The sequence below is a fragment of the Pinus tabuliformis genome, chromosome 2_1 (genome assembly GCF_031772625.1).
Source record: "Pinus tabuliformis cultivar Carrire ecotype Pingquan chromosome 2_1, CPIR1, whole genome shotgun sequence".
Classification (NCBI taxonomy): domain Eukaryota; kingdom Viridiplantae; phylum Streptophyta; class Pinopsida; order Pinales; family Pinaceae; genus Pinus; species Pinus tabuliformis.
The window spans coordinates 103267744-103282542 of NC_142299.1; the positions used below are offsets into that span (position 1 = coordinate 103267744).

At 38.9% G+C, this 14799-nt stretch overlaps 1 protein-coding gene across 3 annotated transcripts in view; it reads left to right on the top strand.

Annotated features, from left to right (window-relative positions):
• RNL (RNAligase) overlaps positions 1 to 14799 on the top strand; it is a 420780-nt gene that overhangs the window by 205292 nt on the left and 200689 nt on the right. For all 3 annotated transcript variants that reach the window (XM_089402248.1, XM_089402249.1, XM_089402247.1), the window contains 2 exons: positions 3757 to 3822; positions 4023 to 4309. In XM_089402248.1, coding sequence (XP_089258374.1) covers positions 3757 to 3822; positions 4023 to 4309 — 353 coding nt within the window. The remainder of the gene's footprint in view (positions 1 to 3756; positions 3823 to 4022; positions 4310 to 14799) is intronic.

Here is a 14799-nt window from a genome sequence, read left to right on the forward strand (position 1 = left end):
GATTAGTATCTTGGTTCAGCAAGAAACAAAGTTCAATTGCATTATCTATAGCTGAAGCAGAATATGTGGCTGCTGCATCTTGCTGCACACAACTCCTTTGGATGATGCAAACATTGCAAGACATTCAGATCACATGCACTCCACCTATCTCCATTCTATGTGATAATACAAGTGCAATCAGTATTTCAAAGAATCCAGTCATGCATTCAAAAACCAAGCACATACCTATCAAATATCATTTTCTCTGGGAACAAGTGCTTGAACAAAAGGTCAAATTGGAGTATGTTCCCTCCAAAGAATAGGTTGCTGATATATTCACCAAACCGTTGCCCAGAGAGACATTTGAATATCTCAGACAGAAGCTGGGAGTAGTTGATGCATCATCTTGCTGTTGAAACCTATCTGGTTCAGAGGAAAATGGTTGTACGCGAGTTTCATGAAGCATATCCGCGTACATACGCCGGTTGCTGTGGATACAGTCGCGTATATGTTGGTTTGAAGAAAAACAGTGAGCCAGACTCAGGATGAAAAGAGTCTGATATGGTTTTGACAGAGACCATTTGGCACAAGTTCAGGGGGAGCATATACTTCTAATAATGCATTGTTGGCATTATCTTAGAAGATCTTGGTACAATTTCACAGCTGTTTTTGTTTCAGGTGGAATAGGTGCAGAGGGAGATCATGGTTGCTGGTCTGGATGGTGATTGACAGATGTTGCTGATGATAGTTGCTGATGACTATCATAGTCTTGTTTTAGATATTTTGTCTCTATGTCATGTATATCTTTTATTATCAAGGTCATGTAACGACCTTTTTTGTTTCCCCACTATGACTGGGATGGATGATGTAATGTTCTTGTTTTATCATGTTTTGTTTCCCCACTTGGTTGGGTGGATGAGTCAATCTTGGTATATCCCCACTTGGTTGGGAGATGGATGTATGTATGAATCTTTGGTGATAGGAAGGTCATTTATGATGTATAGAGTCATGTTCTTCTTGTGGAACATCTTTTTGCAGACCTTGCTTACAGTTAGGGGGAGCATGAACAACACAATTCAACATATCAGAGATTTCAGCGTGTACTTAGGGGGAGCATAACCCTTTGCCCTTGATGAGAAAGGGGGAGAATGACTTGGGGTTGCCATTAAGTCCAAAGGGGGAGATTGTTGGCATCATGACATAGGTTTGGCGCTATGACACAAGTGTTGTCTTTGATGGCAACTCACTTAGATGACAGATCACAGAATGAAAGAAAAAGAAGCATATGTAGGTTCCCCTTGACCAAACTGCGTATACACGGGGGATCGCAAACCAAAAGGCGCGTATGCGTATACACGCACTTTCATGCAAGGAAAAGCGCGTACATGTTGGAAAACTTGGTTTTGGTCCGTGGTAATTGGTCCTTGGTATTTTGACCCATGGTATTGGTCCAAGGTATTTTGTCCGAAGTGTTGACCCCAGATATTTGGTGGTTTTGGACCATGGTATTGAGTAAGGCCTAAGAATATAAAAGGAGGAGGAGATCATTAGGCAAAGACACTCAAGTATTGAATATCTAATGAACAACAAGATCTATAATAATGGTCATTGGGTTATGGTGCATAGCTGGATCTGAATCAAGGAAGAACCTGAGCGCTTGAGGAAGGATAAGTTCTATTGATGGGTCAAGATCTTAAAACTTGAAGAGAAGTATCTTTATGTGGTTTTGATCTTTTATCTGAATAATTGGCGCATGTCGTAATCTGTAAATCTGATGATCTGGGTATAACTGATGTTTGAATAGTTGTAAAGGTTAAATCATCTTTTACAGATCTGTACGCACATTCATTATAGCAAGGGGGCGTATACACGGTAGTTCAACATTTCAAAACAACGTATACGCAGGTTTGTCTTGTGAAAAGTGTGTATGCCCGCGGGTTCTACACATTGAAGTAGCGTACATCTCATAAAATATGTTTTAGCTACTTCTGTTTGTTGTTGCAGTGTTCTGGGTTCTGGTCACTGTTATTGTGTTCTGGTTATAGCATTCAGAAAAGTGATTGGTTGATTTAGTTTTGGTTGGTGCAAAGGAGATTGGTTGATGCAGATATATTTGATGGTTGATTGAAGTTATTGATGGATCCAGTCTGAAAATTTATGAAACGTGGTCCCTGGAAGAAAAAAGAAGGTTGTAGCCTTCTGTAGGTCAGCACCTACGTACTAGTAAACACATCAGCTAGTACAAGAGCTAGGGGGTTGTAGCTCCGTTCCAGGAGAAGCTGGAGAACAAGATAAGGTTGTAGCCTTCTGTAGGTAGAAGCATGCGTACTGGTATAAGACTGCACCAGTGCATAAATATTGTAAAAAGAAGTTTCTTATTAAAAGAAGATAGAGACAAATTGCAGCAGGTGGTTTTCACCCACATTGGGTTTCCACCTTATATCTTGTGTTCTTGTGTGTGATTGTTTGCTCTGTTTTCACTGTACCTGGTTACTGTTATATGGTTCTGAATCCTGATGCACAAATTAAAGATCAACATCTGATGAATTAACTAAATTATAAGTCTGCAGGATATACACGAGTTTCTTTAACTACAGTTGCGTATATACGCAAGTTTAATTAACTGAAATAGCGTATACAAATCTGATTGTGAAAAGAAATATTATTGACTTACTAATACTGATTCACCCCCCCCCCCTCTCAGTATTATTTCCAACAGTTAGTGCTGGAGTTGATGGCTGATTTGACAGGACTATTTTGGGAAAGTTAATTTGATATTTGTACTCTCTCTCTCTCTGCTGAACTATTGAAAAATAATAAGAAGATTTGATCAAAGGGTTTCCCCACATTGGGGTTTGTCCCTGACATCCGCCATATCTTGTGTCCTCTTGTCTTGGCTTGTCTTCTGCGCTTGTTTTTATGTTGTATCTGCATTTACTATCAATGTGTTTTAAGTTAATCTGATTGCTACTGGATATAATTGGAAATTGTCATTAGGCTTCTAAGGTAACATTGAAGTAAATTGTGCTAAAGCATAGAACATACCATTGTTATCTAAAGTTAACAAAGTCAAACCCTTCAACTTTGCTTCAAACTCAGATTTTCGGCTGCGAATCACAGGATATCAAACCTGCAGTGATTTCAGAAATCTTGCCCTTGCAACAACTTCCTTCAAACCTTAATTTTCCACTTGTGAGAGAGAAATAGGTGAAAAACTCAAGTTTTTTCTTCTTCCTTGATTTTGAATTCCTTCTTTGACTTTCACTCTTCTTTTCTCCTTCTTATTGGTAGAGATTGAAGAGCCCTTGTCTTAGGCAGACTTTTCACAGTTAGGGCCGACTTGGTCTTGGAGGTCTTTTTGACTTTCTAGACTCAAAAATAAATTCTTTTACATGTTACAACTTTCCCAAAGCGTCTTATACAAATAATGTTGACACTCTTGACTCATGAAAACTAGTCTTATGACATGACAAATCCTAGAAGGATGAAGAACATGCTTAACTTAGTTGGCCAATCAAAAGAAGCATGAAACCCATGCTTGAAAAGAGTAATTTTTCTTTCTTCTTTTGCTTGTTACAATAAGATATACATAATAACATGAGTACAATGACAATTATGAAGACCAAAACTAGTTACATTTTGCACCAATTATCAGTGTGCATGAATCACATACTTTTATATTCTCTCATTTGTGTAATATCTCGTAGTGTTTCTGTTTTTGGTCTATCATTGCTTGGATTATTATTTAAGGAAAATAATTTTGCTACATTTGGACAGGCAAATGAAGAATTGGGGCACATCAGCTGCGAAGATTAAGGAAATGGGCGCAATGTTGAATGAATGGTAAGGTTAACTTCATGAATATAAGATTATAAAGGTAGAAGCCTTGTTTCAATTTGTAAAATCCCCTTTCAGTGAATTTTCTTGCTTCGGGAATCTCCTATTTTTTTGTGCAACTCTTCAAGCTTCTTTCAATGTCTGGTGATTTGTTTTTCATTTACAGAATAAACAGCTAATTTATAACTAGCTTGTTGCGTGCGAAGGGCTGTATACATACAGAGAAAACTTGGAAACAGACAACTACCTTCATCAACATATCTTTCTGAGGCAGAGCCTTTTCTTGAGCAGTATGCTCGTCGGAGTCCCCAAAATCAGGCATTGATTGGGTCTGCAGGAACGCTGATCAAAACTGAAGATTTCTTGGTTGTTGGTCAAGGGGACTTGGTTGAAGAAGAAGAACTTGTCCGCAAAGATGAGATGTTACCTTCAACTGTGGACACACATGTTGACAAAGTTTCAAAAGCACAGGGCATGATAGTATTCTTTCCTGGTAAGAGGTTACCTTTTCTAGGATCTTCCATGCTTTTGTCTTTGTTGGGTCACTCTTCTACTTTTAAATAATACTTTTTGGTAGTCTATGAATTATTCATACAGCGTATATATGTACCAGGTCAGAAACCAAGCATAAATTGATATCAACATTGCGGGTCAGTTGTTTTAGTTATTGATCTGAGATTTGTATCCTACAGGCCAGATAGGGGGTGATGCATCAACACTTAGTGTTTGTGCGGAACACTTGGGCTGACATATTGTTTATAAACGTTATTAAAAGAAAAAATGTCCTAAGGTTAACACCAGATTTTGCACTCGTGAATTTTTTTTTAATAACAAATATTATATATATATTATAAAGACCTGCATTGTCTTCTCTTTCTCACTGAGATTTACAAGCAATGGTTGAGAATCGACAAAAGCTCAAGAAAACCAAACAGCATAAATTTTTGCAGACAAAATCCATTACCAGAGCACCAACCATGCATGCTTGTGAAGAATTAGTATTACATTAGTAAATTTGAAATGATACCCAGCGGAAAGAGAAAAAGAAATTGTCCACTATATTACTCTCTATTAATACCTAGAACCTAATTTAGTTATAGAATGCTATCTCATTGCGGGAATCCATTCAAGCACTTGGTGTAGGCAACAGAGTCAGTTTCATGTCTATACATCCTCTGGTAGAAAGTCTCTTGTAGTTAAAATCGGTCCAGAGTTTGAACATTGATTATGATCTGCAAATGAAGAAGCAAGGAGGAATGCATCCTCATCCGCCTTCTGATACACAATGAAATGCTCCATCTATCTTTTCTTTCGCTTGACCAGATTTTATTATGACATGCAACCTTTAAGCATATGCTCAACATTAGTCTCTACGTGAGCCTGAAAGATAGATGATGGTGGCCATGATAAACTCTTGTGCTTATGTCATAGAACATATATGATGTCATCGGTTGGGATCTCTGCTATTTTTTTGAATATTTCAAAGGCTTGGCTTGCTCAAAGTTGATGAATGTTTGGTAAACAAGAAAAAATGATTGAAAGTGACATAGGTTCAAATTAGAGTTGGTGGATGCTCCTCAATCCCTATTGATGACAACCAGTGTCATTGATGTCAAAAGATAAGTCAAAGGAAGCAGTAGTATTATTGATTTCAAATGATAAGTCAAAAGAAGCAATATGTTAGTTTGACATATTTACAACATCACATGAAATGGTGTGAAAGTGGCTCGAAGTTGATTAAACTTTTGTTGAAGTTATGATGCTCAAATGAGTCTATGGATGGCATGGTTGGATAGTCCTCTCTGAGACCTTTCCAACAACATATCACACTTGGTCAAACTCTTCCTAGATAAGAAGATATGACAGTTTGAAGTTGGTAGTTGCAAAAGGGGCAAAAACACCAAATTTGTAATTAAAAACACAAAATTGTTAAATGTTGTGCATCTTCTTGTTGGATCTATAATTTTGAGGGTATTTGGTGGAAGATGGTGCGTGACCTTGTGCACTATTTATCCAAGTTAACGTTCGAGCATCTCTGGGTGGATTTGGCTATTGAAAATGCTCGAATGTTAACTTTGATAAATAGTGCACAAGGTCACACACGGGTGGATTTGGCTATTGAGATGCTCGAACGTTAACTTGGATAAATAGTGCACAGGGTGACACACCAACATGAATGGTTAATGGAGCTTTAACATGTGCGAAAGATAATGAAGTCTATACCCTCCTCGTTGGACCAATCAGTGAGTGACGTGGCACCCCAATGTGGATGTTGCGATGGCAAATCCAGGATAGATAGATGGTAGTCCATTGACATGTGGCAACTTGTGAATGGCCAAAGGAGGATGACATAGGCTTGATGATGTGGCAACCTGACATGATGCCATGTTGCATGTTGGATGACATTTTGATTGTTAGTGGGGGTGAATTTTGGTGACACGTGGCACTGCTTGGCATGTGCAACGTGGAAATTATGACATCATGATGACGTTAGCATGGGTGACCATTGACCCCTATATCCAAGTGTTGAAAATGGCAGCTTCGGTCGAAATTTCCATTGGCAAATTAATGAAGGCAAACCACATTTACTAGTTTGACAAGTCGACCTCAAGTCCAAGTCGGCCCCATAGTGGAAAAGGCTCTTCCAAAACCACATATAATTGAGCATCGTTGGAGATCATTTTGGCATTTCATCACACAAAAATCTGATCTGAAAATTGCAAAGACAAATTCACATGCGCGGATGAGGAGGACATTTTTAGTTTGATTGAGAGTTGACTTTCTGATCTGTTTTGCCCTAATGTTGACTTTTGTTGACCTGGATGGTTTGGTTCTGCTTTGTCCGAGTTCTTCTATGCATTGGAAGGCCGAAAATCATGTGCTTTTGACTTTGTTTTGACTGCATATTCACCACTGCCCTAGGCATGTTGACTTGCGCTCACCAAAGGGTTTCGCTAGGCTTTTTGATTGCAGGTTTGACTAATTTGTTGACTGTAATTTTTGAGGCATTTTAAGACCAAAGTTTAGACCTTCCTCAGGCTGAAATTTTTCCCTTTGTTGCACATTGTTATCTTTGATCAACGTTGACTTTTCTCTGTATATTTTTACTACATTTGACTTGGTTCTCTTGGAAGTCAAAGGTTTGACTTTGATTGGTTTATGGATGTACTATTGGATTGTATCTCAGTTGAAGATTGATTGAATATATACGAAGAAGAAGAATTGATTTTCGGTTTTCCTACTTGTAGGGTTTTGCGCTTGTCTCTGACCTAAATTTTTGTGTCTCATTGTGCTTTGCTATCTTCTATGATGTATTATTGTTTGCTGTTCTATCTATAATTGCTCAACTATTGCTCAGGTCAATGAAAGTGAAATCTATATTGTTTAAGTGATTATACCGGTATAGAACATGTGAAAATTTAACATGGTACCACAACTCAGGTGAAGATAAGCCATTGGAGAACATGGAGGTCACCCCCTTGAGTCACTTCTCTTGTTGAGATCATTGAGACCATAAAAATCAATTTCTTAAAGCAGCCTGTTGACGGTGGTGGAACTGCCAACATTCAGGGGATCTTCTCAACGTGAAGTCCCAATTAGACCTCACACCGTTTGGTGTAAGAGTCCCATTTGGTATACAGGCTCGGTTGCCGAATTTGTTGGAAATACTGGGGGGGCGGTGAATCAATTTTTCTTTTCAATTGTTGTTTTTACCACTTAAGATCACTTATAATTAGAACACAAAATGAACAATGATAGAATAATAATTTTAGTAATCAATGACGAGGACTCCAATCCTCTTTACAATGAATCAAGTACAATATAGTGTAGGGCTCCAACCCTAGATGAAGACACCAATCTCCAATCCACCAGAGCTCAGGTGAAAATTTAACATGGTACCAGAGCTCAGGTGAAGATAAGCCATTGGAGAACATGGAGTTCACCCCCTTGAGTCACTTCTCTTGTTGAGATCATTGAGACCATCAAAATCAACTTCTTAAAGCAGCCTGTTGACGGTGCTGGAACTGCCAACATTCAGGGGATCTACTCGATGTGAAGTCCCAATTAGACCTCACACCGTTTGGTGTAAGAGTCCCATTTGGTATACAGGCTCGGTTGCCGAATTTGTTGGAAATACTGAGTGGGGGGTGAATCAATTTTTCTTTTCAATTGTTGTTTTTACCAGTTAAGATCACTTATAATTTGAACACAAAATGAACAATGATAGAATAATAATTTTAGTAATCAGTGACGAGGACTGCAATCCTCTTTACAATGAATCAAGTATAATATAGTGTAGGGCTTCAACCCTAGATGAAGACACCAATCTCCAATCCACTAGGCTCCAACTTGTAATTTCCCTAGCACCGACTTGGATTTCACGAGCCTCCAACCCTATCTTCCTAAGGCTCCAACCTTGTCACTTTGAGGCACCAACTTCTAGGGCTCCAACCCTATCTTTGGTACAGGCTCCAACTTGATCTCTCGAGGACTCCTTTCCTCTAGGGGTTCAACCCTATCTTCCAAGGCACCAACCTTGTCTCTATGAGGCTCCTACCTTTAGGGTTCCCACCCTTGGCTTCAATTCGTCAAGATAAGTTTGATGATTCTTCACGATTCCCAATATCTTCTGCAACGAGCACTGATAATATCTTTGCCAACATTGCGTTCTCCAAATCACTTCATCAATGACAACCTTGTCTTCACATGAAGGTGTCTCCACAACTCTTCATGGTACCCAAACAAAATCTCGAAAGTTACTCCATGAGGGCTTCAACAAAGCATCATGACTCCAAGATTAACTCCAGGGATAACTAGGGCTTCCCAACAATCTGTCTACAATAAGTTGCACTAAGCCTCAAAGTTTGCACCAAATAATTCTTCTAAGGATTCTATAATGTACCTCAACATTGTCGCTTCAAGGATGCTTCAATAGGTCTGCTACAAGGATATCTTCAATTTGTTGTCAACAAACTTCACTGTCCAAAGGCTAAGTTCTTTCCTTCAAACTCTGCTCCAATAATGCTATAATCCTAGACTGAATCACAGAGAATAGGACAGGTTTGATCCCTCCACAGGTGGCTGCTTCAAAGGTCTTTTCATAATGCCGAGGTCTATTCACAATGCCGAGGCGATTGCTTCAGAGGTCTCTTCAGAGGTCTGTTCACAATGCCAAGGTGACTGCTTCAGAGGTTTGCGATATGCTTCCTTCCAAGAAAAATACTCACAACCACTTCAATGTTGGTGTTGTCTTCAGGTCCCTTCAAATGATGACAGAGGTGACCTGACTCGGTCTCCAATGAGGTATTGCTATCGTAGATGTACACTTGCTGTCATAGGAGTATCCGAATCACACAATTTCGAAATATGGAGCCTCGTTCTGAAAACTTTAATTCACTGTTCCGAAAACCTTACTTCACTGGTTCAAGGTCATACAGATCTGAGGTCATATAGGTCTAAGAATTAATCTTTTAACAGGTCCGAGGTTTGTTCCACTGCTTAGGAACCTGTCCAACAACAAATCCGAGCTACAACCCTTCACACTGGTTCGAAACTTTTTTCTGTTCTGTGGTATAGTCCTTGTTCGGGTTCTATGGTATAGCTCTTGTCACAACTGCAAGTCCGAGTGTATCAACTCTAGATTTTTCACCCAAACAAATCTTCAAAAAGCTTCCTCGGTGTCCCTAGTTCATGAGGTGTGAACTATGATATATCTCTGTATCTCCTTGACCGAAACTGATAATAGAGAAATGAAGTTCGAACTCTTATTTATATGGATTCGATTTAGAAATGAGGGGACGTGACTAATGGAGGGAGTCCGATTTGACGTGGATGGGTATAAAAAGCTTTAACTTGACACAGCGTGCAAAACTTGCGATATAGGGAAGTTTCGACGCAGCGGACACAATATTATATTAAAACGTTATGAAAAAGCCAATTGGATCCGCAACCATATCAACAATCGAAGATTAGGTATTATCGGAGGGTCTTATTACAGGTGCCATTTCAAAAGTTCCGATAAAGTGGCGGATGCGATTAGATAATTAAATTATAACTTAATTCAATTTGGGCGCGCATATTGGAAATTGGAGAAAATCGGAGATCGAAGATCAGCGCCGAGTCGCATATATGATATCGCATATCGGAGATCGGAGTCAGGTCACATATATGATATCGCATATCAGAGATCGAAGGTTTTGAGTGGTGACACACAATAAAAATGCCGATATGATATTTCTCCGATTTAACTTTGGTTTAATATAATATATGTCATCAAGTGTGTTATCAATTATAATCCTCCAATAGTGCAGCATCCAGCAAGCTTGCTTATCATATTTTCAACTATGTCAACATATCATCTCTATGTCATCATATGGTCCTCCATCTCATCATATGGTCTCCAACCATGTCATCATATGTCATCAAGTCCTTCATCAAGGATATCATAATATACATGAGGTTATGGCATCTTCATAAGAACTTTCATCACTAGGGAATTATGATCAATGGGCATCTTAGGGCAACAACACAAATCACAAGAATTTTCCATCACAAACAATGCCATATTGACATCAATGACAACCTTGACCAACAAAATCCTTAAAGATTTGCCTTGCTCTAAATGTCAGCAAGAGAGGGATGTAATGGTATCTTCGAAAAGCAAGGTGTCCCTGGTGAGTGTTTAGTTGCAAATGTGTCACAGTTCTTTTACTGCGAAGAGGGGAAATGAAGTGAGTCTCTAAGTGAGAGGTAATAGTACCACCCAAGAAGAGACACATGTGAACCAAAAGGATCTGTCTAACGTCCAACGGAATAGTCCATAGCGGATGCGACAATCGTTACAGCCAACAAATGAGGAAAGATCTGTTTAATGTACCGCTGAATAGTCCACAAGGATGGGACAACAATAACAACAATTACAACACATTCTCAATAAGATAAGTACTAAAATAACCGAAATAGTTCAACTATCTTAGAACATGTGAAAGCAAACATGAAATACAAATATCCATAGAATAGTCTTACAAACATTCATAACCCATGCATGAAGAACGTGTTGGCCTTGAAAGATTCTGTTATTAAGCAAAAGTTCCAAGACATTTACAATGTAATCACTAGCTCTAGTAGTGGAGCACTAGAGTCACTCCTTGCTCCTCAAAGAACTAACTTATCTCTCTAATGCCTTGTTGGAGGAGCCCAGGTGAAAAAGTCCTTTGCCCATACAATGAGGGAGTATATATAACCTTGGGTGACTCATTGACTACCCTCATCACTGTTTGACTCCTTATGACTTTTCCACTTACATGACTCTTTACGTTCCATGTGTGTCCTTTGGACTTCCACTTTACAATACATTTTGAATACAATATACATGATCCACAATAGTGATGTGGCATATGACCACTCATGACATGGACTACTTGATGATGTGGCAATGTCAAGTCACTGTTGCTGCTAAGTGCTGGATGTCTTCTTGAAGATGCTTTTTCTTCATGTCTGCATGGCTTGGTGATGTAGAATTTTCAATGATCTCTAGTCTTGGATAATGGTCGCAAACTAGTATCCCTTCGCTTTCTCTTGATCAATCAACTTGTAAGTTCAACTACAAGAGAGTCTTTAAGCATTATTTCCTCCTCCTCCTCCTTCTCTATCATCTTTCCATGACATGATAGGGTACCTGTTCCTGCAATTCACTCATGACAAGACGACATCAATCCGAAAACCCCCTAGTCTAAGATGATGCATTGTGATCCTCCAACTGAGCCCGAAACAAGTGACACGTTGGGAAGAGGGACTTAGTGACTGCGTAGTGCGGAGTTCTAGTAGCTAGGAGAAGAGCTTGAGCTCTAAGACTGTGCAGTGCGCAGCCCAGGCAGGCTCGAGGGACAAGATTCCACAGTTTCCAGAGGCAGAGGGGACAGGCTAAGGGAATGGACACTGGGAGAGCCAACTGGGCAGCACTGGGAGTCAACGGAGGTTGGGTTACTGCGTAACTACGCAATTCAAGAACGCTCATGAAATAAGTTCTAATGTATGCGACAACAATGTGCAAGACCAAGGAAGAGCTCAAAATTGAATGTAAGCCAAAATTTTGGAGTGTGTTGTAGCAACTGCAACACAATCTTGATCTTTGGAAGCCCTAGAGAAGCACTAGTACAAATCAGAGTTGAACACATGATTGTTTGTGGTTGTGCTACAAAACGTTTGGAGGATGCCCTAATCAAATCTCTGAAGAAGAAAGCTCACACCTCTGAACAAAGTAACACTTTGAAGTTTGGATACTATGACGAGTTGTGAAGGAACACACTAAGTATAATTGTTGTGACTCCATTCAAAAAAGAATTACATTAAGTTTGAGAAAAGGGTCTGAGTCTTATAGCTTGACAAGATCTGAGTTGCACTTAGCATATGGAAGAGATTCAAAAGATTTTGTTTTGGACCAAGTTTGATAGACATGACATGTATGCAAGAACATCGAGATTTAGAAGATCATACCTAGCTCCTTTCTGAGGTTCGAACTCTGTATTTGATCAGAAATGCAATTGTGAAAGATCTATTATTACTAGACTGTTGAAAGTTTTAGGAAACCAAGGTTACTCTCTTCCTCAAGTGCTAAGCTTTTGAACAGTCTTCTTGACCACTACATGTCAACGACCCATAGCAGTACACCCCCTTTTTTCACAAAAGGGATAGCACCTGATCGATGTGTTTGTGCCGTCCAACTATCATCATCAGCTTGATCATCATCTTATAATGTAAACCTAGTCTGCATGTGTATAATGTAAATAATCTCAGCAGATCCGTGTCGTGTATGTAATCACCTAGGTAAACCTACTTTTCTGGTGACGATCTACATTCCGAGAGGTTTTTTGTCTCATTGATCCATTCTTGGATGGTCGGCAGAGTTTTCCTTCATCTTTACCCCAAAGCCGAAATGGATTTTGTTACTGGGATCTTAGGGGAGTCCTAATGTTTTAGATCGAGTCTATGTAAAAGTGATTTGGGAATAATCCTAACTATTTGGTTAGGTTATTTTATTACAAATTGCTTGATCTGCTAGATTATATTTGTGTCGCAGAATTGGGTAGTCTGTAAGGATCTTTTGCAAATGGGTTTTCCCCCTTGAGATGTAAAAAATGTGAAATCATGATGTAAACTGTCTTGAGGGTTAGAAAAATAATTTATCCCCTCATAGGTTAATTAATTAAATTTTCTGGCCAAAATTAATTAAAATCCCAAGCCAGAAATTTGATTACTCATGATTGTACCCATCACTGTATTGCATTATGTGCCATTGCTGCACCATGTTGCCATATTGACCTATGTGCTGCTGCATCTTGCTTGCTTGTTGTCCCTAGCATGATTGTTGTCCTTGGCATGCTTGCTGTCCCTAGCATGCTTGTTGTCCTTAGCATGCTTGCTGTTGCATGCTAGCTGTCCCTTGCATGGTAGCTGTAACATTGCATGCTTGGTGTATTTGCTGCTAAGTACCATACAACTGTTCCAATGTTAGTTAGTTGTGCCTTGCATGCTGCTCTCCTTCGGAGATAGATGCTCTAGCTGTTTCAGTAGTTCTCAGCAGTTCCGGTTGTTCCCGACAGTTCCGGTTGTTCCCGGTAGTTCCGACAATTCCGGAAATTCCGGCTATCCCGACAGTTCTGGCTTTTGCCCTCTGGATTAGGGTAGCGTTATCCCGTAGGATCTCTCCTCCTACTAAAACGCAAAGACAAGTAGAGAGGAAGAGATCCCAAGTGTTTTGAAATGACTTGAAGGCCACCTCTATTTATACTAAAACGTTGAGCACAAGTGGGGTTGATTTGGTTGCTGGCCGACCTTGACGAATTGTCCCATAACACAAATAAATTCATATCTCCATGAATACTTATCAGAATCGGATGATCTTTAGATAAATCCTACACCTCTTGATGGGAGGGATCCAAGAAAAATATCAGATTCCATTAATAAGATGACCCACAAGGAGTTTGGCCCTAGTTGCCAATTTTATCAAACAGCATGCAGATCTAGCAAATCTGAGTGTCTAGAAGGATGAAAACCTCAATTTTGAGGTGTCTCTATAAGTTTTTGATCATTTACAATAAGCTGATTTGTAGAACAAAATTTCCTATGTACTTGAAAAGTTATTTTCTGTTCTTTATATTTTCAGCTATATATGTGACTGCTACAAGTTTAGAATTTTAATTTTGTTATTGAAGTAATTCAAGATCTGGGTTATTTGATAAAGAAATGTAGTACAACAGTCATCTTGAGTTAAGAAAATTTTAACAATCACCAGTTGTACTTTACTAGTCATTAGCAACAAAATCTTTCATTTTTGCCAATACAATATTGTACTATAATTGCTTCTATTACAGGCTATATTGAGCTCAATTATCATAGTAGAAACCCTCGCTTGTGCAAGCATCAATACAGTCAAATGTCAGACCAGATCAATTGAACAACATGTCAGTCATGTGCTGGTAGCAATACATCAAGAAGCTCTTTTCACTGTGTTGGCAGAATACATCGAGAAATATAAAGACTGTCTTCAAATACTAGCTAATGTAACCCTAGCAAACACTCTTGAGTCTTAACAATGGCACTGTCAATTGAATGATGATCCTACAACATACACCCCTGGTCTTGTCAATAATAGTAGTAGCATGAAAATTCTCGTTCTCGCTCAATCAGAACTACAATGTTGCATTAAAACTTATCTCAGAGATTATAATGCTAATTGTTATACAAGATACCCCTTTCCATGCGCAGTAGACAAAATAACCCTTATATATGTTCGAAAAAATAAAATTAATGTTTAAATTTTAATCTCATATCAGCAGAGGGTCAAACATGTTGAAGTATGTGACTAGTTTCAGTCTTTATATTATCATTGTAAATATGTCATTGTATACTTATTGTAAAATCCAAAAAGAAGAAAAATAAAATTGTTTTTGAAAGCATGGGTTTCATGCTCAAGTCATTTTG